This window comes from Perca fluviatilis, chromosome 19, assembly GCF_010015445.1.
Source record: "Perca fluviatilis chromosome 19, GENO_Pfluv_1.0, whole genome shotgun sequence".
In the NCBI taxonomy this organism is placed as follows: Eukaryota; Metazoa; Chordata; class Actinopteri; order Perciformes; family Percidae; genus Perca; species Perca fluviatilis.
In genome coordinates this window covers 23,565,995-23,593,934 of record NC_053130.1, presented here as the reverse complement: position 1 = coordinate 23,593,934, position 27,940 = coordinate 23,565,995, and the positions used below count along the sequence as shown (strand labels likewise).

Genomic DNA, 27,940 nt, shown 5'->3' with positions numbered 1-27,940 from the left:
GCAGGATACCAGAGCCTTCAGTTTCCCGGGGTCAGAGAAAGCCTCCTCCATGAAGGGCTGAAGCTCTGTGAAGCGAGGCCACAGCGGAGAACATCTGGCGAACACCGCCGGTCTTCTTAGCCGTCTTCATACTGCTTGTACCACTTTAGAAAAAAAAGCTGTTATATACAGTAACTGAGGACGTAAGAGAGGCCCGTCCAGGGCACAATGGCACAAAAGAAATCTTCACAACTGTACATGCACGAGGGATAAACCCATTAGCAATAGCTCTTAGAGGGCGCAGCCTCTGCTAAATGGAACAAAAGCTTCTCTTCAACGACAACCTCAATTTATTACAAATAACCAGCATTGGCATTAGGGTTCTGAATACTGAAAATGCAGACGACATGTCAGCTCCTAAGCATCCCTGTGATGGTTGTCTCCTGGTGCTTGTCGGTATGAACTCCTCGCCTGTGGGTTAATTGGTGGCAGCCGCTTGGCCTGCCATCTGACAGTGGCAGGGTGTGGGTGTGCTGCTCCTCTGATGGCCCAGTAATAAGAAAGAGAGACAGGCAGGCACACTCCTTCTACAGTCTCTAAGCCCCCCCTGTGGGACTGCTGACTGACAGGACTGCTCTTTCTCCTCAAGGCATTACGTACACACAGACGGAGGAAGGACTATTAATATAACAGTTAAAGGAAAGTAGCAGCGGTCCAGTCCTGTTGGTACCGGTCGCTTCAGTTAGACCTATCCAGAGAGAAAAGGCACAAAGTGGTGAGTGGCCAATATTTTGAACTCAACCCAGTCATATGTCCAGCTGCATCTTCAAGTCTCACACATGAATACCAATGACTGACAGACTGTGAAAAACAGCTCCTATCTTCAGTCACAGCTGGAGTTTTTAGCTATCAAAAGAGCAGCCATCCCCCCCAAGAAATTACTATCCAGAATAAAATAAAATAAATGTAACTTTCACCTGTAGTGGCATGGCAGTGCTTGTGATATTTAGGACCCCCAAACACCATAAACAAAATGAGAATTCATACATTAAAAAGCAAAAAGGAGATGGAAATGTTGTTGATTAATCATGCAGCAACATTTCAAATAACACCAGGAGAGGTGCTAATAATTCAAAGGGGGTGACTACTGGATGAGCTGTGATGTTGAACTAAACAGTTTGTAAGGTGGGTGTCTTGATGTCTGGGGAGGTTTTTACAGCAGACAACTGAGCACCCAAGGTCCCTTTGTTACAAACACTTTGAATTTATCTTATGTAGATTCACGATTATGTACATTAAAAGTGATAATAGAGTTTTTTTGTCACTCCCTGTCTAAAGGCTCTCAGCAAGTCCTCTGTTTTAACTAGGGGACATGTCTTGTCTGAGTATTTCAATGACTTCTTTCATCAGTTGCATTGTATCCTTTAAATATGATAAATGACATCCAACTCTCAACAGAAGAATGCATAATTGTAAGAAATATTCGAGAGGCATTTCCTAATGAAACATCTACGTAATGTATTAAACAACTGTGTGCTGCTGCTAATCTGAATAAAATGGGGGTTTTTTTAGTCTGGTGACACATTTACAGCATCTGCGCTGCCCCAACATCCTGTTCTAGTCTTTTAGCAAGGAAGAGATAATTAGTTTTTTCAACACCATCCGTCTCCACGGAGACCAGACATCTCACCAGTACTAATCTGCCTCTCTCCACCCCTCCCCCCTCCTCTCCTTGCCTCCCATCACCACCGCACTCCATCAACAGTAATGTACATTAGAGCTGACTGATCAAATTTACGGTGGATGATGGGTGCATGTATCTGTATATATATATATATATATATATATATATATATATATATATATATACACACACACACACACACACACACACACACACACACAAACAAACAAACAAACACACACACACACAGTACAGGCCAAAAGTTTGGACACACCTTCTCATTCAATGTGTTTCTTTATTTTCATGACTATTTACATTGTAGATTCTCACTGAAGGCATCAAAACTATGAATGAACACATATGGAATTATGTACTTGACAAAAAAGGGTTAAATAAGTCTTATATTTTAGATTCTTCAAAGTAGCCACCCTTTGCTTTTTTTGATAACTCTGCAAACCCTTGGTGTTCTCTCAATGAGCTTCATGAGGTAGTCACCTGAAATGGTTTTCACTTCACAGGTGTGCTTTGTCAGGGTTAATTAGTGGAATTTTTTCCCTTATTAATAAAAAAGAAAAGGGTGGCTACTTTGAAGAATCTAAAATATAAGACATGTTTTCAGTTATTTCACACTTTTTTGTTAAGTACATAATTCCATATGTGTTCATTCATAGTTTTGATGCCTTCAGTGAGAATCTACAATGTAAATAGTCATGAATGTAAATAGTCATGAAAATAAAAGGAAACGCATTGAATGAGAAGGTGTGTCCAAACTTTTGGCCTGTACATATATATATATGCACATGTGGGGACAATTGCCGGTTCAATCAACACAAATATGTGTCACCGTGCCGAACTGGAGAAAGCTACAGTACTGGTCCATGCCTGAAGGCAAAGCTGTACTTGTGATTTGATTTGGACTGCCTCTGGTAATGGAAGCTGATCCAAGGCTGGAGAGCCAACAATTAATATACAATGTGATAAGCAGGAAAATTAGTTTACAGTACCCAATACCCAAGAAGGTTTCTTTTAATGTGATTTTTCTATCCATAGTGATGTGGTTAGACACACATGGTCTATATAATCAAGTATCTATGGGTGAAACTAAAAGATAGGATCACAGAATATAGGAGCTCTATTAAAAAGGCAGATATAAAGCACCCAGTAGACTGTTTAGGAAGCCGAGTATTCAAACATGTATTTTTGTTTTATTGATATTGGTAGTCTGGGATTGAAAGGAAACTGAAAGAGAGCTTTCTGGATTTAAAATCTCAGAAGTTTACATCAGGGGAGAATAAATTGAGATTTTACCGTCAAATTTTTTACATAGTTATTGTTTTAGTTATTTTAAAGAGGCACTCTGATTTACACAAGTCCAGTCTAATGTTTTCTGTGCCTCTGGAGGAGCAGATTTACCAGAGCTTGAACTTGCAGACTTTTTTTGAGTTACAAACTGGAGGTGTGGAGTTTGAAAGACATAGGTATTTACCAGGCAGGGGGGGGGATGGGGGGTCTAACAAATTATGATATTAAGTTGCATTATGGGACTTGCAGGATCCAGATGATGATTTTTGCTTTTGATGTAACTTTTTGTTGTGCACATTTATTTTGAAGTTTCTGTGTTGGAGGCTTGCTATGGCTTGTAGTGTCTATATAGGCTCTGCTTTTAACCATTTTCTAAAATACCCTGTGAAATGTCTCTTCAACCTCTATCGCTAAGGTTGTTTTTTCGCCACATTTTTTTCCACATAAGATACATGGCCCAGACAGGTACTCTCAAAACCAAACAAAAAAAACACAAAGCGACCATCTGCCCTATTGATAGAAAAGGTCTCGAGCCTTGCTCCCCTGCTGGGCACTGAGATCGCAGCCATATTGCTCCTTGACCACGCAGAGCCACAACCTGTGCATCCCTCAAAAACAAACAGCCCTGCATTGTGTGACTGACTCATGGCTCCCATCCAAAGTGGTGACCCTGCTTCTCCAAGGATGCAACACAGAAAGCTACCCCCTCTCACGCACCACACACAAAAACATGGGCCAAGCGGACACAGTCACGGCGCCTCTGATAATGTAGGCTTTTCCTGGCTCAAAGTAAGCCCACGCGGCCTAACCTTTCTCCTCTAAACACTTAAAAAAGAGACTGAGTAGAAAGCAGAGCTCATATGGTGTGCACAAAAACATTACCAGCTCTATTCATCCATCTGTAAAACACAAATGGTTCCAAAATGCTGCAAAAGATGAGCCAATCGCATTGCAGCTGCTCGGTGCTGTCTGTGTCGGTGGAGATGAGCTAACCAGCTCTAATCACCATAAGGAAGCATAAACAGGCGTATGGTGTCAACAGTTGACTGGGTTCCACAACCTCTGCTCGACAAAGTCTGTATATCACACCTGTTTGAACTGTCAGGCGGGCTAGGTGACCACCCGCACAACAGACCTGTCCTCAGTGATTTAAGAGTTTGGAGGCGCAGATAGAAGGAATAAAAACAGTCCGAAAAATATATTGTTTTGTCTAAAATGGTTTATACAGACGAGGAAAAAAAAAAGGTATAGAAAATATGTGAGAAGGTGGGAGGAGGAAGACAAATTGTGCAGGTGAGAGACAGAGTGAAATGTGAGAAAGGGGCTCTGGGAGACAACCGCATAAGAAAAAGGTGTGAGTGCATGATGTGGTGGGTGAGGTGATGTATTGGGGAGACAGTGCTCTGGTTAAAGGACAACAGAGGTGAGAGGAAATTCCCAGGGAGGCTGTTGCTATGTTTAGGTCTCCTGTGGAATATTGATGTCTTTGCTAAAATGAGAGAGACCGCACAAAAGACTCTTACCTGTGCAATATGTCCTCCAAAAGCTTGATATACGTGGTAGTGTTCTCTTTCAGTCGGCTTTCTGTATGGAGAGAGAAGCAGAGAGAACAGCCTGTTACTTGCACTTCATTTACTACTTTTATTAGCCACGATGGGGTATCCTAGCAACAAATCACAGCTCTAATACCATTAAAACTGGCTTGTCATTAGCAATATTGTACACGGGCTCTGTTAGGAAAGGTAGCAGTCATCACCGTTGTAGGTGGCCGTGTGCTGAGAAACTACAACAGTACAGTTCAGTACAAAGAAGAAAATCACACAATTTAAGGAAAGATAATTCCCACTGCTGTAAGAGGGGATGAAATTGGAGACAGCCTAAGGATAAAAGGGGATTCTAACATGGCATAGGTCCTTACACAGTGCCAGATTTTCTGTGGGGCATAGAGTTGGATTGATAGCTTATGTTGCTTCCTGCGCCCATTTGCCAGTAGTGAGCTGTGCCTGAGGAGGCAGACGCAGGGTGGCTGAGTGTTAGTCAGGATGGAGAGGAGGGCAATCTGAGTGCGGTTAATGAGCTCATGTATGGAACATGAGAATATGCCCCCCCGCAGCGGCAGATCTTTGAACACAATAGGATGCACTTATATCAAATTGTGCCTCATATATATCTGCACACAAGCTATAATGTTCAATACAGCACTCCTCCCCACTGAAACGCACGCACGCACGCACACACACACACACACACACACACACACACAGTGCTTTCCCACACTCTGCTGCAGTGGTTCAATTAAATCAGAAAGGTCTGGAAATGATTAACAGGATAGGAAAGAATTAAAAAAAACAATGTACTCTGCTACAGAAAATTGTGCGTATATCAGACGTTTCTACCATTTCTAGTTTCTTGCATAATACTTTATACTTTTACCTGTTCAAACTAGAGATTATTAAACTATCTCAGAAGGGAAATTAACTCAGCTGGTTAGAGAAATAGTTCCACATTTGGGAAATACACGTATTTGCTTTCTTGTTAAGAATTTGATGAGAAGATCAATACCACTCTCACATCTATCTATATATTAGATATTAAGCTACAAACAGCAGCTTGTTAGCTTAGCTTAGCAGAAAGACAGAAAACAGGGGAAAACAGCTAGCCTGACTCTGACCAAACAAAACCTACATATCAGCACTCGCTCACTGATTAACGTTATATATCTTAATTGCTTAATTTGTAAAAAAAAAAAAAAAAAAAAAGTGTACTGTAAAAATGGCATATTTTGGTTTGAATGGGGGGGGTGGCTTATGTGACTACTTCTTGCCCGTTAACAGTTACTTCCAACCAGATGAGAGTCCAGGAAGGTATTGTGCCCAGCCAGGTAATAAACCGTCACACTACACTAGGGGTGTCAAACTCGACTTCACTAAGGGCCACACTGGAAAATGAGAATCACATCCAGGGCCAGATGTAAAATTCATAGACATGCTTCTTATTTAAGAGAAAGTCAAATATCTTTGACCGTATTATTGTATGTCTATTGTATTGTAAGTCTTCTTACTTACAGTTTGGTCGACATAAAGACCTAAAGTCCTAAAAAAGTTCCTTATCGATCATAGAAAAACAAAAAAAGGTAGCAAAAGCGACAAAAAGATCGGAAAAAAACATCAGGAAAAAGCCCCAAAAACAGTTGGAAAAGCACCAAAACCCCTCTAAAAAAGTGGCAAAAATGTAGAAAAAAACTCAGTGGGCCAAAATGTATTGTGGACCTAAATTCATATGCGGGCCAGATCAAAAAATTGGCGAGGGGCCTGGATTTGGCCCTTGGGCCTTGAGTTTGACACATGGGCACTACGCCAATACTTGTATTTAGATTTTTGTACACATTAAAGGTACTGTAAGGGATGTCACGCATTTTTTAGGATACAACATTTTTTGTCACATACAGCAAACATCTCCTCACTATCTGCGAGCTGCCGGTCCCCTGAACACACTGTAAAAAAAAACGCGGTCTCTGTAGACAGCCCAGGGTCCACAAACACCAACAAAAACAAAGTGGCCAACCTGGACCACAAAAACATAACAAACCGTGTTCCAGTGTTCAGCCAATAACCGACAAGAAGGATTTTGGGGTGGGGGGGGGGTTAGTGCACTGAAGCATGGAAGGGAGGGGGAGGAGACGGGATGAGGAGGAGGGAGGGGCGAGCTAGTCTCGTTTTGTTTGAAAATACTTTGAACGTCAACAAGAATAACGTCACCCAACATTGCTTAGAGCACCTTTAAACAAATAAGTTAATTAGTGAGCTCTAGAGGTGCTGGCTGGCTAAGACCAGACCTTCCCACATTTCCAGTTTTTAATGTTAACATAAGTTATGAGTTACTGTTCCCTGTACCAACAGAGTGTTATCAAACTCCTCCATTAACTAGGAGGAGCAAGAGGGCAATCAAAACATATTTTGAATTCAAATATGTTTGAATTCAAATATATTTCCCCAAAATGTTAAATAAAGGCATTAATAGAGTACATAGTGCGTTAAAAACCTAGACATTGCTTCATTTTAAGGAAACACAAGCCAAAAATGGTTGAAAGCTACTCTAATGTTATGCAACTTAGCTTGCTCACACAGAGAGAAAGTCACCTAATTGGGTGTTCTGAATCACTGAGGTTTGACATATAATTTGTATCATTGTCTTGATGGTTGTTATTAGACAGCATCAGCTCCAGGATGAGACAAGCCGGGGGGCTGGCACAGCGGGGAGAGAAGGAAAAAGTCTTAGACTAAGTGACGCACGCACGAGAGTGCCTGAGAGTTGTTTTCATTCAAAGTGGCCAAATCTGCTCAATCACAGTAAGGAGGGAGGTCGCTGGATTAGCTATCACATATCTGGTGCTGTTCGTGACCAGACGGCTCACTTACCACCCCTCTAATTGCTATGTGAGATCATATACCACCTAACAGAGTCTCCCATGTCAACTTCCATTCATGCCGGCTCCGTTAGGCAGCGTGCAAGGAGATAGCCATTGAATAATACATGGGGGCATTAAGCCTGACTTCGGATGGCACAGGGCATGTACAGATGCGAGATGACTAAGTAGGCTACGGCTCCAACAAGAGCAAAAGCCAGATTTAGAAATAATATACTGTGAGGAATAGAAAGAATCAATACAAAAGGCATGTGCAGATGGGAGATACAGACATGAGTGTATTAACTGTTGACTTAAATATTTCTTTTTATGCTGATACTGAGAGGCAGTGTGCCATCCTGTCGCCATGCCAACCGGTGGCAAAACTAGTGAGCCTCTTCGGGCGTGACAGATGAAAATAATCTTTTCTTTATGGAATGGGACTAGACATCAAGCAGCAGAGCCTCCTCCTGCGTTGAGTGGAACCAGAGCACTGGGTGATATTACCACTTCCTGTAAGTCTGCGGGAAGCTGCTGTCATTGGCAGGCCATGCGAATAACATCGACACTAAAAAGCCCATTGAGAAGAGAGTCAGTCTGTTAGTCCCTGATACACGCGGCAGTATATTTGGTGTCGAAGGAACCTCACAAAAGGAGTTCACAGAGCCTGCACTGGAAAATTCATGAGCTCAGCCTCCTCTCACACCAGTAATCTCAGCAGGTGCTAAACATCACTGATTGCTGCCAAGGACCTCGGCCAAAATCAAAGAGGCCATTCATTAATTCGTAACACAAACAGAACTGAGACACTATTGAAAGATGATGAGAATGTGTTACTGGATGTTGAAATAAAAAAAAACACTAATTCATTATTTTAATGAAGAAATAATTAGATGTAAAGTTGATAAAAAATGATGAAGCTGATGATTACAATCGGTAGTGTAGACAGACAAAGCAAATGAAGCAGACACAATTCCCGACGATGAAGTCATGGGCTTTAATGAGCCTGTAGAAGTTAACGATGGCAAGGTGTTTGGATTTGCTGCTGCATTACGAGCATTTGAACAGCTCTCTAATTGAAAGTGAATAATGCAGTTGTGTCTTCATTGCCTTGTAACAATAAAAGCGCCCAACATCTGCGAGGACTTCGTGTTGTCAAACAAATTAGAGGCGACTACGTGCTAACCCAGCACCACCGATATGCGTGTTATAAAAAGCCTGCGCATAATAGGGCAGAAGAGAAATTGTGTGTCTTTGTAATTGAGTTGAAGGCACCGACTGTGATTAATGTGTTTAAGCTCGGCTCGGGCTGCTTAAGTACAACAGCCCTGCAGGTAACAAACACACAGTCAGCATATGCAGACACTCGCATTATATGAATGTATCTGAACTTAACAGCGGCATAGCTAACGAAGGAAGAGGGACAGGCTGATATCTCAGACAGGCACTCAAGAACCCTTTAAGGCTGTGGGATCACAAAGCATAGCAGTACACAGATTGCAGCTGGCACAGCGTAGCATATTGTGGGGCTATGCACGAATGCACAACAAAAGGAATCATTTGACAAAAAATTGGCTGTGTGTACACAATCTGTGCTTGGGTGGATATATATATTTCCGTTCTGGGTGTTGAATTGCTCTGACTGAAATGTTAGACATGCTCACTGTCATTATAACTCAAGTCAAACTCGGTAAACAGAGTTTGTTTAGAGGAGACTCTCAACTTACTTTGATGTGGGCTGCAAAATAAAATTAAATTCTGATGGCTGAATCTGGGAAGCACTTAAAGGCCCAACGAAGAGGTACTCTCCCCAAATGTGGTGCCATAAAAGCTCTAAAACACTATCTCAAGAGCTCACCTGCTCACATTCCCGCTCCATTAAACTGGCATCTTATTATTTCCTGTGCATCCTTTGGGAAACCCCATTAGCACTTGGCTAATACATTTTCCACAAAAACACATTTCTGAATTTTTCTCCTACCTCAACTTAGACCTTTGTCTAAACTAGCCATGCTAGCTGCTCTGTGAGGCTGTACTTAGCCACAGTGGTGCTATAGGCCTGCGTCGATCGTCCGACGGTCAAGCAAAACCACAGGTCTTTCCATTCATTTTGAATGGGGGTAATGCGTTTAGACTGCGGCAGGGGTTGCTGCAGGGGGGACACGCCAAAAAACACAGCAGGCCTGCGGCGAAAAGTTGATACCGATTCAGCTTTTGGAGAAACGCAACCCCACGTCACGCTGCGATGGCGAATCATGTAACCGGAGATCAGACTGGTCAGTGGGTTTTGAGCTATGGTTTGAGGCGGTGTGAATGCCAATGCTAACATTAAAATGTTAGCATTATGAGGCCAGCAGGTGTAATGTTCACCATGTTTACCATCTTGTGTTAGCATGCTAACATTTAACAAGTAGCACTAAATACAAAGTACAGCTCAGGCTGATACGAATGCCGTCAGGTTTGCAACTATTTGGTCATAAACCAAAGTATTGGACCACCAATTGATTGCACTAGATAAAAGGTCAAATGATAATCCATCCAGTACTTGTTGAGCTGTATCAGTCTGGACCAAAGTGGTGGGCTGACATACTGCTAGCATGGCTAAAAACAAACTGGAACTCAAACCTCCTTTTAAGTCGTATGGAAAATAAATTGATAGATGCAGTGGTGCCAGCTATTGTAGTGGTATCTCAATCAACTTCCCTATGTTTTTGCAGTAATTCTGATGGTTATGGATGCTATACTACTCACACTGGAGTGACATCCTCTACTGAATCACAGGAAAAATGAATACTGCCAAAACTTCAGAGACAAAAACCAGGAAACATTCACCCAGGTCCACTTAACCACTACACCGCTCTCAATCATTCAGACACTCTTTAGGAGAAGAGCTGTCATACGTTCCATCATGTTCTCAACAGAAGCACCCTGAAAGAGGCAGAGTCATGAATAAATCATATATGTCCTCGCCTTTACTATGGGCACTCCATTAGGAGGAAATTGCATTTGTTTTATAACACCGAGAGACAGTATTTTGATGTACACTTCAGCTGCTTTGACTGGTATGCACAGTTGAGTTTGGCACGAACAGGCTCCCAAATTGTGCCAAGGACCATAAAGCCAGAGGTGACACTCGAGTGGGAGCTGTGTGAAGAAACAATAGAGTGCGGAGAGATGCAGCAAAAGACAAAAAAAAAAAAAAAATCACTAATTAAATGTGTTCCAGTGGAGCTATGTGAAGAAGACAACCTACTGTGTTTATCACAGATAGCCAAATTACCTGACTGCCACAGAATATACCGCCTGCATACTAACAATAGCATTAAATAAGCATTGGCAGAATACTTGGATAAATCAAGAGGAGCACACACTGACACTGCCTCTACATTTGAATGTCCTCACTCCTGGGGGTCATTTACTTGTGTTATTCAGCTCTTCAATTATTTATTTGTAAATTTAGTATCACTCCAGAACTCTCTTGGGGACAAAATGATACTCTCAGCAGGGAATCAAACCTCTGGCTATAATGGGTTTGGTATTCATCAGCAGTCATGTCATTGGCAATTAGAGATTTAATGGCTCCCAGGCCAAACCCCCCCCACGCCACAAAGTACGCTGGGCGGAGATGCTCAACAAGCTGAAGCCGTGTAGTTTAAGTGAATGCATGTGCATGGATCCTGTCAAGGTATCAGCTGGACTGTGTGTTGCATTAGAGCTCATGCCATGACAATTCTTTCAAGAAAAAGGCATATGGTTTTCTTGTAATAGGATGCCACTAGTGCCATAAAGATGTGCTAGAAATGCCTCAGAAACAAAAAAGAATGGCCATCTTGACTTTGAAGTAGACTGTAATTTCTAATCCCCTCCAGCTAAAGAGATGTTAATGTGCTGTTTGTGGGCTATCAGTTTCCAGCTAGCAGGTGCCAGCCCCTTATTACCAAATAGGATGACAGTTTAATGAGCCCCTTGCTTGGTGTCTGCAACACATTGTGAAATTGCGCTTGCTGCCATATCGTGTGCGCCCATTTGAGCAAGCCGCACAACCAATCATTAACTTGCTGTCTCTTCCCACATTTGTGACGTTTTTCTCACCTGATTCCCGTTCCTTTGTTCTGCCCTGAGCATTTGTGTATGAATTTGCCTTTCACTGGTTTCCCAGTTAAGAGCTGCATTATAGTGTGAGGTGCACAGTGTATTTAGGACACTGAGGTGAACTTGGTGGTTGTCAGGGTCAGATTAATGCTATCCTTGGCTGTTTAGCAAGACAAGGTGTTCAGGACTGTATTTCACCAACAAAAATCTGGCAGGTTAGGCCTGGCTTAGTTTCGTGCACATAGGGTAAAGGAAAAGAAACACAATTTGCAAGTAAAAGGAATTAGTTTCTACTACATCCATCCATCCATCTTCTTCCGCTTATCCGGTGTCGGGTCGCGGTAGTTTCTACTACAATAATATAAAAATCAAAATCAACAAAAATACCAAGTCCATGCATTAGTATACCCCATAAAAACTCAATGCAACTCTGCCTGACTGCAACAATGAAAGAGTGCCCCCTAGTGGCAGCAGAGGGTGCATTCAAGGTAAGACAATGGGTTAATGGTGACATTAATGGTCACAGGCTTTAATGGTCTAGATCAGGGGTCTTCAACGTTTTTTAGGCCAAGGACCCCTTAGCTGAAAGAGAGACAGAGCAGGGACCTCCTACTAATGTTGTATAAAACTGAGTTTAAATGGGCCTGTAATAACGTGTAGGGAGGCTTAAGGTCTTTACACATAGCTTTTAATGGTGCATACAATACTAAGTTAGTAGTGTTGACATGCATCATGTTTTAAAGGTAAACATGTATGTGGCACAGTGAATCCTTAAGCTTAACTGTATCTGTAGATGGCTACTTTAGTGGCTTGCTTACCTATAGGTCAGTAAGCCTATCATCAATCAACAACAAATAGGCTGATTTATCTTTGCTAATAATATGTTGGTTTCATGTTAATGTATAACTTAAGACATTTCAATAAAAATTAAAAAAACATTCAGAAAAATGATTAAACAATAATTTGGTGCCCCCCCCTGCAGTAACTCTGAGGACCCCTGTTGAAGATCTTTGGTCTAGATAACAGTGTATGTTAAATGGCTGATTGCACGCCTTAGGGTTGCAGCAGGAGCCCTATCCAGAGCTCTAGTCACTGGTCTTTCACTACCTACCCTGGCCTTGTCACTTCACTTTCTGAGGCACTGAGCAAAAGAGAGGGAGGGGGACCTTTTTTATTTTTTTTTTAAATCACCCTGTGACTGATGGAGGTTCTGTCAAAGTCCATTTATTTATCTGCCAGTGCCACGAGGCCAAACCAATCTAGCCACCCCGTGCCCCGCGCCGCCCTCCCCACACACCAAAAAATAAAAATAAAATCTCTCCTCTCCTCTAGTGAGGAGAGTGCGCGAGTGCTGACACATTATGTCGGCACTGAGTAGCTTGGAGGTAATTGGCTACTTCACACAATCTAGAGCTCATTTCCCCTGCACACAACCCCCCCCGCCCCTCCCCTTCCTCTCAACAACTGCCAATCCTGCTGGTAACTCATTTGATGCCGACTCCCCACTGACAGCAGATCACTTCTCCTTCATTTGGGAGAAAAGTCATTCTCCATTGATGTCCTCTCTGCGTGTAGCAACATCAAGAGAGGACTTCCCTTCCAAAGAGCATGCTCATGGTGCACATTTGAATCGATATTTCAAAAGGTGTACTCACAGAGAGGAAGAGAGAGGCACCTTTTTTAAAATACAACAAATGTTGGATAATGGTGCTTTTAAAAAAAATGTCATTTTTGTTTTTACTCAGGTGACCAGATAAAAAAAGTAAAAAAGTAGAGTGAATATTGAATGTCACCAGATGGCCAGAGATATGACTTTAAATGACTGATAATGTTGCTTTGTAATTGCTGGATGTGTGAACTACCGCCATCGACAAATCAACTTAAAAGGATATGTCAGTGTTGTGTTTACAGCTTGCTTCCACTGCCCCCAAGTGGCCAGAAAATCAGTTAATGGAGGTTTAAAGGGACAAAGATAAATAATTGATCGCCCCATAAATGGCTAAAAGGTTAGCTTTTATCTGCAGTGTGTGGCCAGGCAGAATACACAACAGCACGCAACTCATTTCTGTCTACATTACTGCGCCGTGGTAAGAAAAATAAAAGTCATATATTCTCATGTTTTTACAACTGTGAATGAGATTTAGGTCTAGGGAAGGCATCGTATTGCCTACAGCAGCCCAGTTCCTCCTTCGGGATGAAAACAGTCCATGTTATCTTGATTTAGACCGTCGTCAGTGACTCACCGTGCTGGGCCTCCCTCTGCTCCAGTTCCTGCCTGAGCTGCTGCCGCTGCTCTTTCATCCTGGCCAGCTCCTGGCAGCTACCCGAGCTGAGGCTGTGCAGCCTCTTGGCCAGAGCATCCAGCCGGTCCTGCTCCTGGTACACCGCCTTCATCTCAGCCTTCAGCTCCTTGGCACTGCTGAAGTCATTACCTGCACCGGTGCACCACAGGAGGCCATTATGCTTACACCACCCATTAATGAGCGCCTCGATCATTAATAGCGTAATTAAGTGAGCCTAATGGTGGGTGATTCAAGTAAATGAGGTAAATGGAAGACGTGAAATGCAGTGCGGGTTGAATTGGGGTGTGGTTGAGTGGAGCGTTACCTGAGATGGCTGCCAGTTTGGCTTCATGCAGTGCCAAAAGCTGAGTTTCAGTCTCGCTGACTTTCCTCCTCAGGCTGCTGCCCAGCCTCTGACTCATGACCACCTGGGGGAAAGGAGGAGGAGAAGAGGCTGAGGAGATAGCGGGGGGGAGGGTGGTAACGAACAAAACCTTTGCAGAAACATGGATCCCACAGGATGCGTAGCTCATTTCCAATTCCGCTTTCATTTTCTCTTTGACACTCATTCTTACAAGACCTTACGGATTCATTTCTGTCCTCCTGCGCTCGCCCTGCTTTGAATACACAGCAGAGCATCAACGCCGATGTGTTACCTTGTCTATAACCTTTAGGAAGACAGAGAGTGCGTCTCCTTTCACGTGGACATCTCCATAAAAGATGCCATTAGAATGTCAAGAGAGGAAAAAAAGGCCCTGAATGTCACGGGCCTGATGGGGATGTAGCACCTTAGCTCTGCTGTATTCACAGAGGAGGTGATGGCTTCAGATACAGCCTGTCTGGCCCCCCATCTGCCCTCAGTCTGCCCTTTAAACCTCTGTTCTTTCCGATGTATTCACTTTGAGAAACAGCCAGATACAATACCCATGATGCGCTTCCTTCTTTTGAGGAACTATTTTCACCACTCGGGATGTGGAGCTGGATTTTCTGACACATTTTCTACTTGAATCTGACACAGTTTTGTGAAACACTTTGAAAATGCTGTCAAATAGTTTGGTATTTCTGAGGCAGAACATCTCCAGGGAGTTCTCTTCGCACAGAAATACAGAAAACGGTTTGCATAATTTTATTTCACGCATTACATGAACTGGAAACTTCTCTGAAGTGCTTTTCAAACTGTAACAATTCTGACATTGCTGATTTAATTTCAAAACATCAGGCTATTTGTCAATTTTGGAAAAGTCAATAGAGACAGTGAAAGTTACTTTGATGCCAGCAATCATTTTGTCACAGCAGGTGTGCCATTTCCCACATGGTGGATATCTCATTTAGGAACAAAACTTTTCATTTCAACTTAACAATGGACAATCTTGTGATTGAGGTAAAAGTGTCTCTTTGTGGAAAGCCAACATATTCCTTTGAGGTGCAGTCGCAGCTTTCGACCAACCATGTGATGATGGCATTCTAAAGGCCGCAGTAAAACTTGGTCTTATCTGAGCCCCCTGTCTGTCCCCTGCTGTGATCTCTCCCTCTCTCCTTAAGCTACCACTTCTGATGGATTTCTGCTGCTTCTGGCTTTTTATTTTATTTTTTTTTTTTCAGCTGCAGAGATCTATGTATAAAGATCAGTGAGAGGGAAAAGCAAACTCCTGAGAAGCAAGAGGTAACTCCAGAGACACAGCACATGGGGAAGCATGAAAAGCCATTCACACATACAGGAGGAATAAACCCCTAGGACGCATAGAAAACCTACCAAAGCCATGCTAGCTCAACAGATATTCCACATAGTACACATACACCTAAGACATCCACTGGATGTGGCTACCAAAAAGTAAAAAAAAAAAATACAAAAAAAACTTATACAATTACATCACTACACATTAAGTTGCATATTCCTCATCAGAATTAATCAGCTATCTGTATTTTTCTAGTGTTGTACTGTTTTACAGAGGATTGATAAGGGGGAATTTTTCAAAACGACGACCCTTATAAGACTGACATGACATTTATTGACGGTTCACTGCCATGTCAAATAAAAATAAGCACATGAATTCAGACACTGACATTTAGGATGCATATTTAATAATACAATGATGCTGGCACACATGCTTTCTAGTTTGACTTGCTACTCATTCGATATGCACACACACATTCAGTCATTGCTGGCATGCTGAGGGGAGGCGGAGCTGTTATGGACTAAATCGGGTCAAAAGAACAGTGGCTTACTTTAGCAGTGGCTTCCTTGATGGACAGATTTAATGCCTGCTCCTGCTCCTGGAGTCTGCAGAAAAGGAAATAACGTTACAGTGCAGTACTAAAAAAAAAGTATTTCTTTTATTTTGGGGGCTTCAAGTGAAATCAATAGATGTCAATAACAGGATTAAAAGTTCACCAGTTTGCTCTGGCATCTCCTCCTCTGAACACAAGAGAGTTCCTGAATATTTTATGACTTTTATAAAGGAATGTCTTAAAAGTTCTTGTAAGAGCAAAAGAGCAGACACTAGTTATTCACTGATGAATCCACATAAGCAGCAAGAACTTCAAACAAAAGCCTGCAGATATCCACAACCAGAATAAGAGGTTTACATACTGTCTAGTAAAGTTGATTTAGACTGATACTGTCTGCAAACAATGAAAGCATGAAAAAAAATAAAACATAAAATAAAACGTGAAGCTTATTTCCGAAAATGTCAAACTATCCCTTTAAGTGTTTTAGCTCTGAGCAACATGGCATCATGACTTTGCGTACACATATACGCCACTTTCCTAAAGCCAAATGGCGTGTTATCTGTACACATTTTGAGCTTTCCATGTGTATGTCTACGCTGTATAGAGCGGATGTAAACATACACACCTTATCGAGAACGTGCCGTACTATCGCGAGAACAACGTCACACGTGTAAAAAAAATTCAATAAAAGGTTGGGTTTAGGAAAAGAACATTGGGAAAGGCTTTGGTAACACAAAAAACGACAATAACACGATGGTGACCAACGTCACTCGCTTAGGAAAACAATAAACGGTTGGGTTTAGGAAAGAAACATTGGGGAAGGCTTAAAAAAAAACAAAAAAAAAAACAGTTGACAAACCCCACACGCGGGAAAGTCCTGTGTTTGACCCATCCACCACCCCAACCAACGTCCCTCTGCAGACTTACGTCCTTTCATACTACTCGCTATGGCGAAAATTCACACGTAATGTAGGTCAATGGCGGCCGAACGGCGTTGATAAACACGCTAAAAAGCGATTATGCATCTTGATAACACGCAAAAACGGCATACGAATTGGCGTGTCATACATACGCCACTTTATGAGATCAGTCTGCTCTGGGAAAAAGCCTTCTCTTTGTGCCTGTTGTTCTGCTGTTGTAGTTTAGATGCCTGTTAGGTCTTTAAAAATAATACTCTTGCCTGTCACATTTCGTAATGCAAAAACTGGAGATACTAGTGTTTCCAAAAGCTCTTTAAAAAAATATTTTGCTGTTTACATCTTGAAATCAAGTGGATACAAATCTGGGGAAGCAGCTGAGCTCAGAACTAGGCTGTGAGATGATTCGTTTCATAGTCACAGCTTAAATCTTCATTCAAGTCATTTCAAATTGACCTGTCACACAGACTATTTATTTGGCTTACATTTGAATTGCTTTTACAAAATTGGCCCAATAGATTAAACTCTCTAGATAATTGCAGATATCAGGGGTCGTTTCTGTGCATGAATGTAAACATGCAAACTGAACAAACCATTAAGGTCACATTATTCGCTAGCAGAGATATAAATCAATTAGAAGATGGAAAAAAGGAGCATAAAATCCATTACGCACAACACAGTCACCTTGAGATCCCAGTCGTCTCATATGACAAAAATCCGTACGTCCTTTTCATGTTATTCAAACAGATGTTCAGGGTGAGTCTGAGTAAAATGTTCTCTCTGGACATCAGTGTTACAGCACCATGTTTTTTTTTTTTTTAAGGATGCAGCTGCTAGATACTGTGGCTTTCTGTAATCCAGTCCCCATAAGGAAATACATCTTAATATGAGAAAGAAATGTCCTGTTTTATTTGGAAAGGGAACTGCAAGCAACTCAATCATCATGATCATCATCCAGCACGCCACCTGGAGATGTGCATCTGAATATCCAATCTGGGGGGGTCGCAATTTCAATCAGTAGCGAGAATAAATGCGTTCCAGTTATAGGGTGAGAATATGTCAGATATCAAATTATGCCTGTGATGGTGGGTCACACCACCGAGAAGGCGATAAGTACAATTTACATGTCTTTCTAATGAGTGGCAAGATAGAGAGGCTTTTTCACGGTGCTCCGTCGCAAGCTATTAACTTTAGAGGATATGATGCAAAGTACAATTTGCATCTAAGAAAAACCATTAAAATTCAAAGCAGGTTCAAGCAGGTGGGAGAGAATAGGATTGAGGGCACAGGGGGATGCGAGGAATAAAGAAAAAGTAGTTGTGGCTGCTTGATACATCCTCTCTGAACCTGAAAATAAACAAATCATTCCTCATGAAGTATTAGACAATTATTGCATTGCATTACATTTATTTTTGGCAGGCACTTTTGTTCAAATCGAATAACAATAAGTGCATTTAACCTCCCCTGGCACAACAGCTAGATATCATAAGAAATTGCACGTGCATCCCTCCCAAAAATCCAGATGTGTGGATCTGTATTTCCTTCTTTAATAATCAAAGCTCTTCTATGCTGTTATTTGGGTTGAACCATGATGGTGTGCTTTTGACTCAGTTGTACTTTCTTGGCACAAGACAAGACAGTCCTGCTGCAAGGAGATAGTCATTAAAAATGCCACTTTGTTTGTCGGAGGACGAATGAAGCTGGGAGGCAAAGATTTAGTGAAATAGAAGCTCTGTTCTGACACATCCTCCTCCAAACCAGCTAATTTAATGATAAGAAAATACGTGACTTGATACAGGAAAAAAACATTTAATTCATGGACTGATGTTTTTTATGTCACTACCTCTCACAGCTCTCTAGCAGCCCCACCTGCTGACTGACAGTACTGCAGGAGCTGTGGGACCTATCCACTCGCACAAGTTAGTCATTTCCTGTGATCATATATTTGAGGTTAATCTTGTGTGTTTCATATTATCCATATTGCTTATGAAGAACATTAAATAAAATGTATAAACAATTATTTATAAATGATACTACAAGTGTAACCTTCAGCCAATCATATCACTTCTTAGTAAAGGCAATGCATGTGATGGCCCAGTCAGCAAATGATTTTCACAGTTATGGTGTTTGGCAATGTTCAGGCTCAACCAATCAAAGTTTGACTCCATTGAACAATGGGGGTGGGGGTACAACAAGGTTTAAAATGTGTAATGTGTGAAGATGTTTCTTCACACATTACACATTTTGCACATTTTCTCAACTAACTATGGACTATGTAGAGTAGAAGCACATACACTTTCTCGACAGTAAAAGCCAGTAATATGTATGTCCAAAGATGTTTCCTCATTTGGATTTGACTCTCTTCATGCACGGATCACATAAGGACATTTCCCTATATATTGTCCTGTACCAGGAAACCGTTTTCTCACTTATTACCAAGAGTTTTTTTTTTTTTTTTTTATATAGGCTTAATATTTAATTAATAATAAGAAAAACAGACTCATCTAAATCTGAAAATGTCTCATGCAATCATTCTAATATGAATAAAGCATTTATGTGAAATATGTTTGAAAGAAAAAACTTTGGTATGAGTCTTAACTCAGAGAGTATGTGCAGCTAGTATGTAGCGTGTCACTTAAAGGGTAACTACCATTTTTTTCAACCTACACCCTATTTTCCTATGTTTTTGTGTCTAAGTGACTGATGGGAACAACAATCTTTAAAATTGGTCCAGTATTAAGAAAGATCGCTGCAGTTGGCAGCGGCGAAACAAGCTAACATGTAAGTTACCCGGGCAATTGTCCAGCTTGTATTTACCTTCACAAAAGTGCTCGTTTTGCCACTGACAGGCTCATATTAATATTCTAAGTGTCTGGCAACATTAAGGAAAGAGTTTCTAAGGAGGTCGGCCTTTCTGTTAAAGAGTAAAGAGTTTTAAAACATAAAAAAAATCTGGGTGTCTGGTGGGTTTAGCGCTAGCGACTTCAGAGCTGTTTCTGGTTAAACCGAAAGGTCTCAAAGAGGTTTTAAAGGTCTGTCTCTGAAGGGATCCTTTCCATAATGCTGTCAGACACTTAGAATATTAATCTGAGCCTGTCAGCGGCAAAACGAGCACTTTTGTGAATTTAAAATACAAGCTGGACAATTGCCCTGTTAACTTACATTGTAGCTTGTTTTACCGCTGCCGACTGCAGCGATCTTGCTTAACACTGGACCAATGTCAAAGATCGTTGTTCCCATCAGTCACTCAAACACAAAAACCTAAGAAAATAGGGTCCAGGTTGAAAAGAACGGTAATTACCCTTTTAACGTGCACATGAAAATCTAGAACCCAAAAAATTCAGATACAACACAAACGCAACACAAATGATATTGGTGTATAGGAGGAAACTGAAATATTGTGCAAGTATGCTCCGCTGACCTGCGCAAGGAGGGTGACGGAGAGACGGAGATCTGCGTGCGGTTTTCCGAGGTGACGAGGTCCTGCAGGGTTCGGCTGATGCGGCGGAGCTGGGCCACGGTGCAGCTCCTCAGCATGGAGCCCTCCAGCTCCTCGGCCTCCACCTGCTGCTCCTCCTGCTGGATCTGCTGCTCCAGGCATCGACTGCGCTCCAACCGCTCCGCCAGCCTCCGCTGCAGCTCCGCTATCTCCTCCTGCACACGTTTCATTTAGGATCCTTGCATTAATTATCAGCTGCTACGCGTCAATGTTAGTTATTGTTCTATGTGATGGACATGACATTGTTCTTTTAGTTTGCGATTGGAGAAATAGCCCATGTATGTAGTATGTATGTAATAAATGAAATAAAATAGTAGTGCTTTAATTATCCAAACCAGCACATTTAGCACTGTATATTCAAGTACTTAAGCTGAAACAGAAAAAATAATAATTAGCATTTATCAGTGTTATATTACACCAGCTGTGACACAAAGAGCCAGTAATGACCATTTTTAGCTTTTATGACATAATGTGAGCTGAATTTACCTCTACCAGCCGTTTCTCTTGGATCAGGCGATCTCTTCGATGCAGCGGACCATGCAATGAGTCGGACCGCTCCCCTGCATCAGAGTCCACAGTCTCCCTGACAACCAGTCACAAAAACAAACACAAACAAAACTCACAAAAAACAGCCTCAGCAATCGTTTTTTCACATCTTTAATCATGGCTTTTCTCATTTTTCATAACCTTCGTTCACACTTAAGGGTCCTTTTGGTCCTTGTGTGTGTGTGTGTGTGTGTGTGTGTGTGTGTGTGTGTGTGTGTGTGTGTGTGTGTGTGTGTGTGTGTGTGTGTGTGTGTGTGTGTGTGTGTGTGTGTGTGTGTGTGTGTGTGTGTGTGTGTGTCTGTCTGTCTTTGAGATATCCAGTCTACTTCAAACTTGGTTTCCTGGGTACCCAATGACTTTCTGAAACTGTGAATTAAACTAAAAAGACCGTAAATGTTGAGGAAAAGAAAATAAACGCTGCCATAATGTTGGCTCTTCAGTGTCTACCCTTCACAATAAAAGCCCAGCTTAAATTCACTCAGAGCATTTTTGCTAGTAGTACAGTGTTTCCCTCTGAATTAGAAGTACACAGTAAGTCAGTAGTAGGCTATACAGTAGGGTTTGATTATTAAGTGCTTTGGGGTCCTTCTGTAACTCATTTTGGGGTACAATGGTCCTGGAGAAAGCTACAAGCAGCAATATCACAGGCCAAGCAATCGGCACGTTCCAAACAGGCACATCTTAAACAGGCACTGTACTAGTTAATACTTAATGTTACAACTAAAGCGGCTTTACTCATTCTTGCTCCAACTCACTAAAAACTGAAGGGCGTGCTGTATAAAAGACGTGACCTTTAAATGTTTGTTTTTTTTCCTCTCTGTTGTTTCAGCATTTGAAAAACTCTAAGATACAGGTATGTGTGGAAAGCACAGTGACAATGCATTGCTGCATGAGCTTTAGGTTATTTGTTCAGGATACCCTCTGGAGAGGCCCCCACTGATTTCCTTCCTGTTGCAAGAACTATTTCTAAACTACTCTGTCCTACAACATTATAATGGAAGATATAGCAGGATCATGATGAGCTCAGGACAAAGCTTATGAACTAAATTTAACCACATAAAGCTGTCAAAATGAGCTGAACAACCTGTCGACTTCAACACTGCAAACCCAGTAGGGCTTTGTAGCTATGCTGTGCTATTGGTTATCACCATGTAATGGTATCAGATGATTGTCTAAATAAATAAGTACTATACACATTATATTACCTTTCACTTCAAACATGTGATTGTCGATATGTCAATAAGGGAGACATATTATACTTATTAAAACAGTAGCTTATGATTACTTTGGTATTAGTTTTGGGCTTAAAATAAGCATGACAGTAACTACAGAACATTATGTTGATCTATGGCTGGTTGCGGCCTCAGAGTCGCTGTGTGACTGACCTGCACTGACTGCAGTCTGCCCTCTGGAGGGCGCTGTGCACCACCTGTGTGAGCCGCTCGAGGAACAGAGCCACGCTGGGCTGTCTGGAGGGTAAACCCAGCTTCAGAGCGCCTCGCTCCCTGCACAGCTCCTCCAGCTTTTTCCCAAAACGCTCAGCTGAAAACACACATGCACATAACTGAGTAACATGCAGCATTAGCAACTATAGGTTCAAGTCAGAAAGTCAATGTAGAAACTTGTGACTGTACAGAAATCTGATTACTCTCCAGGTAATAACATCGATGTAGGCTACATTCACTGAAACAACACATCACTCCTTATTCAATTACCAAATTATACCTTAACTAGAGAGCAAACTTCTGTCAATACTGAACAATTCTCAGCTTGTGGTTTCCAAGAAGATATAATTCCTATCATTCGAATCTTAAGAATCTCTTGACCCAGTAAACAACATCATAACCTTTCTGTTGGATTTTTGCTCAAGTTGATGATACAATGATAACCATTTGAGGGTAAAACATCCAGATGTTTATCAGCAAGAAAATCCAATCAACTGTCCTATTTCTTGTTTCATTTTATGCAAAGCTGCTGACTGAGAAACAGAAAGAGAAGTTAACAGGGGAGGAAAGAACTTGCATGGCCGTTTAACATGTCAGAGAAAGGTTTGTGATGCACGATATTAAAAAAAAAGCAATCGAAAACCTGACAAGACACACTGACCCAATAATCACTCTGCTCAAATAGTTCAACGTCTACAGCAGATGTTGGTATTTATTTCTGTCACAAGGTCCAAGAAATGGGTCTGAATACACAGTCCTCTTTTAAAAGTAAACTTTCCTCAGGCCAGCTAGAAAAACATTCTGTTTCTTCTGGAGACAGATTCAAAATAAAGTCCAGATTAAACTTGTAAGGTTTCCGGACTCATTGGTTCTTTCCCACAAAGTCTTCAAAGTTAAAACATCAGAAGTTCAAAGGGAATGAAGAAAAATAAATCTGTGTTCACACTGCCCCAGAAGGTTTTTCCTTGTAAATAAATGTGGATTTTGTTTCAGCTTTAACTGCACTCTGCGCTACTTTCTGTAGTTTCAAAATGTCCCGTTTTTAGTGTAACTCGGCTGATTAATCTCATGTGGTCGGCACTCGCATGTAGACTTCAGGACGGACTCCTTTCAAACCTTCAGCTTATGATACAGAGAAACTACTACTATTAAAGTCAGGGTCAACTCAACTGTCATACTAATCATACTAATCATCATACTAATCATCAAAGTAAGAGGTATCATTTGTACTAATCTTCCAATAACAGACACTGTGTATAGGCCACATTGTTTAATATAAAACAAATATAACAAATCATATTATAATTAATAATTATTAATCACAGTAATAGTAATTGAACCAGTCAGGAAACAAAAAAAATAATTTCTTCATGCAGCCTCACATGCTTTATCAAACCTCTCAGTATGATCCACAACTAATTCAGTTTGCAAGAAATCCAATAAAGGCAGCTGGGAGACTTCCCATAATCTTATCTCATTCTAAACGTCAAACTGATAAATGTCTGGGTCCTGAAAACAACAACAATTTTCTTGAAGGCATAAAACATGTCAGAAACACAAGTTAGTTGAAAGTAAGCTCACTACAATCCACCCACAGCAGAAGCTGAAATGACCTACTTATTAAAGCAAGCTTAGTTCACCTGCGTCATAGTCGTCATCCAAAATGGCTTTCTGCTGGAGCCTCTGCAGCTTCAACATCATGGACTCAATCTGAGAAGGGAGACACAATAGACAGAAGACAGAACAGATAACCCAACAGTCCAGAGGGCAATGCTCTTTAAACAGTCGCCACAGGCCAAAAAAAAAAAAAGTGTGGGTGCAATGACCATCATTTCAAAATGAGACCGGGTCAGTAAGTTGAGGACTGGGTATGAAGTTTAAAAGCTCTTATCATTATTAGGTGTCACTACTCTGCAATCTTTTTCATTGCAAAAATACTGGGTAGTTTTACTTCTTCTGGCATTTAAATACATAAAAATGAAACAACCTGGGGAGATAAGACTTACTGTAAGGAGTTGAATGTTGAAGCATACCGTGCAGTCTAGAGCTGCAGCAGACAGATAGCAGTTAGCAGAGCTACATATATGTTCATTTTGTAGTTTTGGTAAAGTGTTTACCCTCAGCAAAACTTGCACACTGTAGTTTGCTCTTGTTCTTAAACATATAGTTGGACATTTTGGCAAATACGCTTATTTGCTTTCTTGCAGAGAGTTAGATGAGAAGATCAATACCTCTCTCGGACATGAGAGTGGTATTGATCTTGTCGTTTCTCTTAATATGTCAAACTATTACTTTAAAAAGAACATGTTGATGTGATTTAGAGTCTTGACTCTGAGCCTGGCCTTGGAATTGATTTAATAAACTCAATAATCCTCGCATCCGGAGCCAAACATGCCCACCTTAGTGTGAGTGCGGTTGTTTTGGAGGCAGTCTTGCAGCACGCCCTCGTACTTCTTCACCAGGCTGTCCCAGCCTTGGTCCGAGGCAGGCGTGGCGCTCTCGTAGCCCGAGGTGACGGAAGAGGCGGAGGCGGTGTCTGAGTCCACAGACAGTGAGGAGGTGATCTCTATGTCCAGAGATTGGGAGTCACAGTCAGGCAGGTCTGGCGTAACCTCCCTGCCTCCCCACAAACACTCCCGCCAAAACCGCCCACCTAATGACAGCTCCTCTCTCTCCGCCTGGCTGCTTAGGGTAGAGGAGGGCACCGATTGGACAGGAGTTGACTGTTTTAAAACATTGTGCTCAATGGATAAGATTGCTGGTTTGGTTTGAGGTGAACTAGGTGCTTTAGTTGACTGGTTCAGTGGTTCTGGCTCCCGGGATGGTGTGGCAGTGGCTGCATCCGTCCTCTGGCTGGAGTTGAGAGACTGTTGGATGAAACTGAAGCTGGAGTTAAAGGAGTCCTCTGGTGAGGACCGGAGGGCCGGGCTTGGGCTTAACCTGAGTTCATTCTGGGGCGGAGAGGACGGACCCTGGTAGCTGGATGTACCATTAATGGCACTGTAGTCCACCTGGCGGGTAACCGAGCAGGGAAGACTCTTACTCTTCTGGAAGCTGCATGTGAGTTTATCAGGCTGTTGCTGATTCATTAAGGACACTTTGACAGGAGATGTCCTCTGAGTGCTGGTTCCCTCGGTGATGTCAGTGTGACGTCCAGATTTTCCGTTCCTAATGCAAGGGGTCCTCCCTTCCTCCTCCTCCTGGCCATAAGTAGTGCTCTGTAGTCTGGACTGCTCTCCTCTCATGTACCCTGGTCTTCGGTGGAGCCTCTTACGAGCAGAGCCTCCAGCTGTCCCTGGTGCTCTGCCACCTGTCGATACAGAGATTAACCATTAAGCTGGACAACACGGTCATGAGGTAGATAAAGAGTAAGCTCATAGAACTGGCAGGATTAACTGTGCAATCATTGAGTACATCAGGAACTGTGATGCTAAATGTGCCAATTGCACAAGAATGTAAAACATCATAGTGTTAGTATTCTGAATGTGATACAACCAAACCAAAATGACTTTTCCCAAACCTCTGCCCTTAAAGCTAGCATCGCTAACTGAATGAAAAACCACTAGTGCAGATGTCTGACATTTCCCAGAGTTCTGTCTGCACCAGCTGTTGGGAAATACCAAGGCCACACAGTCATTTGGAGTTAAGACACACCTCTCGGGGGAGGAGCGGACTACATGAACAGTATTTCCTGAAGTTACATTTGAATTAAACCAGAGGTTCTCACACTGCTGGGCAGGCAATGCTTTAGGGGTGGAGTTCAAGTCAAGCTGAATGAATCTGACTCATGTTGGAACAAAAAACAAACTGCTGTGATGCCAGCAAGGATGTTAAGATTTAAGTGAGAAAGATCAATTTAGACAGCAAAATTTTATCATTTTTTTGTGGCACGTTAGACACGTTTGGTTGGACAAATCTTTGACAGAGAACAAAAGAAAAGCATCAAGCAAACACATCACATAAAATCACTACGATTAAAGCTGCATTAGTTTATTTTGTTTTTTTGACTTGGGGCAATGGAACAAGCTTTAAACACAACAGTGACAACAGGCCCCAGGGCCAGCAGCAACCCTCCGAGTGACGCGTTTTGCGTCAAAGGAGTCACTTGGAGGTTTTTCTGCTGGCCTGTGAGTAGGGAGATTTGGGGACTGGTTAGATGGAGGGAAGTTTACCATAGTTCTTTTACACAGACCAACATTATTGTTAGGGGTGCACGATTCAGAAAATGTCATGATTCAATATCAATTTTTAGGCTCACGATTCAATTCAAAATCGACTTTCGATTCAAAAATGATTCTCGGTTTAAAAAAAATTATTCAAAGTATGTACATGTAGTTACTTTTCCCATGTGATTGCAGTAGGCAAAAGAAACACAACAAATGAAATGTAGTTTGATATTACTTTATATGTCAATAATAAAAACTTTTGCAACTAAAAACTGCAAAGTGCCAATTTTCAAATACATTTAATTCAATTTTCATTTAATTCATACTTTTCGTTCAGAGTTGGGTGGGAGTTTAGAGCATTGAAAGAGTGCGTTGTTTGACTGGCATGTCAGGTACTTTAGGTTGTTGTTCGTCCACGTCTTTAATGTTAATCTCTGGGTGATGGCGTACCATGTGAGTTCTCAAGTTTGTGGTGTTTCCAAAATACTTAACTTTCGCTTTGCAAAGCCTGCATATAGCATGATTCCTATCAAGTTCCGTCTTCCCCTCGAGGTTATAAAAGCCGAAATGTGCCCAAACTCTCGCCTTCAATGAGGATGGAGCAGGTTGAATAATTCATCCTGTGAGGTTTGCCATTGTTTGCGCCGACTTAACTACTTCCGCTGCACTCGTTCTTCTTTAGATTATGACAAGAGTGCCCAGGCGTCAGTGTGAATTTGACGCAGTGCCATATATGGGAATAGTATACACGCCATTACAAAATGGAAACAAATGAATAAATTAAAATCTATTTTTGGAATTCTATGAATCGATTTTGAATCGGTAGAGCTTGAATCGCGATTCGAATGTGAATCGATTTTTTTGCACACCCCTAATTATTATGATACAAAGCTAGCTGAGTTTCGGCAAAGTATAAAGTGGCTTTATCAGACCTTTTTGTTGCTTAAAAACAAGGTTGATGAGAGCAGTGAGAATCAACCAAAACAGTAAAGTTGCGGAACTAAAAACATTAACAACAATTTACTGAAAGAACACTTCATAAACCTGAGAGGAACTACGAAGAACTGCAGACTGGTCATAATTCTGTTTGGGTTGGTGACTATTAGCAACTCCTTTCACGTATGTACATTTGATTCATTGTTAATTCTTTGGATAGTATTGATAAGTGCAGCTTTAAATTCAAAATGGGCAGATTTGTGATAAGGAAAGACAGGAAGACACTTGTCAAACTGATCAAGCAAACATCATTTAAAATCAATCTATCAGGTTCACTGTCAACAAAGTGGCACAGTCCTTATCTTTTGTTTGGGAAATGTTTAACTTGCTTTTGCACAGCAGAAAGGTGTAAAGACAAATGCAGGCCGTGTTCTTAATAACGTTAGTGAATCTCCTAA

The 27,940-nt window shown here is 41.6% G+C and overlaps 1 protein-coding gene across 4 annotated transcripts in view; it reads right to left on the bottom strand.

The window, feature by feature from the left end:
* disc1 (DISC1 scaffold protein) overlaps positions 1-27,940 on the bottom strand; it is a 48,190-nt gene that overhangs the window by 16,538 nt on the left and 3,712 nt on the right. For all 4 annotated transcript variants that reach the window (XR_005637111.1, XM_039783583.1, XM_039783581.1 and 1 more), the window contains exons 2-10: positions 24,780-25,690; positions 24,021-24,090; positions 22,321-22,477; positions 20,876-20,972; positions 20,312-20,544; positions 15,971-16,025; positions 14,070-14,172; positions 13,706-13,894; positions 4,489-4,549 (exon numbers count right to left, since the gene is read on the bottom strand). Coding sequence is in view for 3 of the 4 variants with exons in the window: in XM_039783583.1 (XP_039639517.1) it covers positions 4,489-4,549; positions 13,706-13,894; positions 14,070-14,172; positions 15,971-16,025; positions 20,312-20,544; positions 20,876-20,972; positions 22,321-22,477; positions 24,021-24,090; positions 24,780-25,690 (1,876 nt within the window). In the remaining variant the exon portion in view is untranslated. The remainder of the gene's footprint in view (positions 1-4,488; positions 4,550-13,705; positions 13,895-14,069; positions 14,173-15,970; positions 16,026-20,311; positions 20,545-20,875; positions 20,973-22,320; positions 22,478-24,020; positions 24,091-24,779; positions 25,691-27,940) is intronic.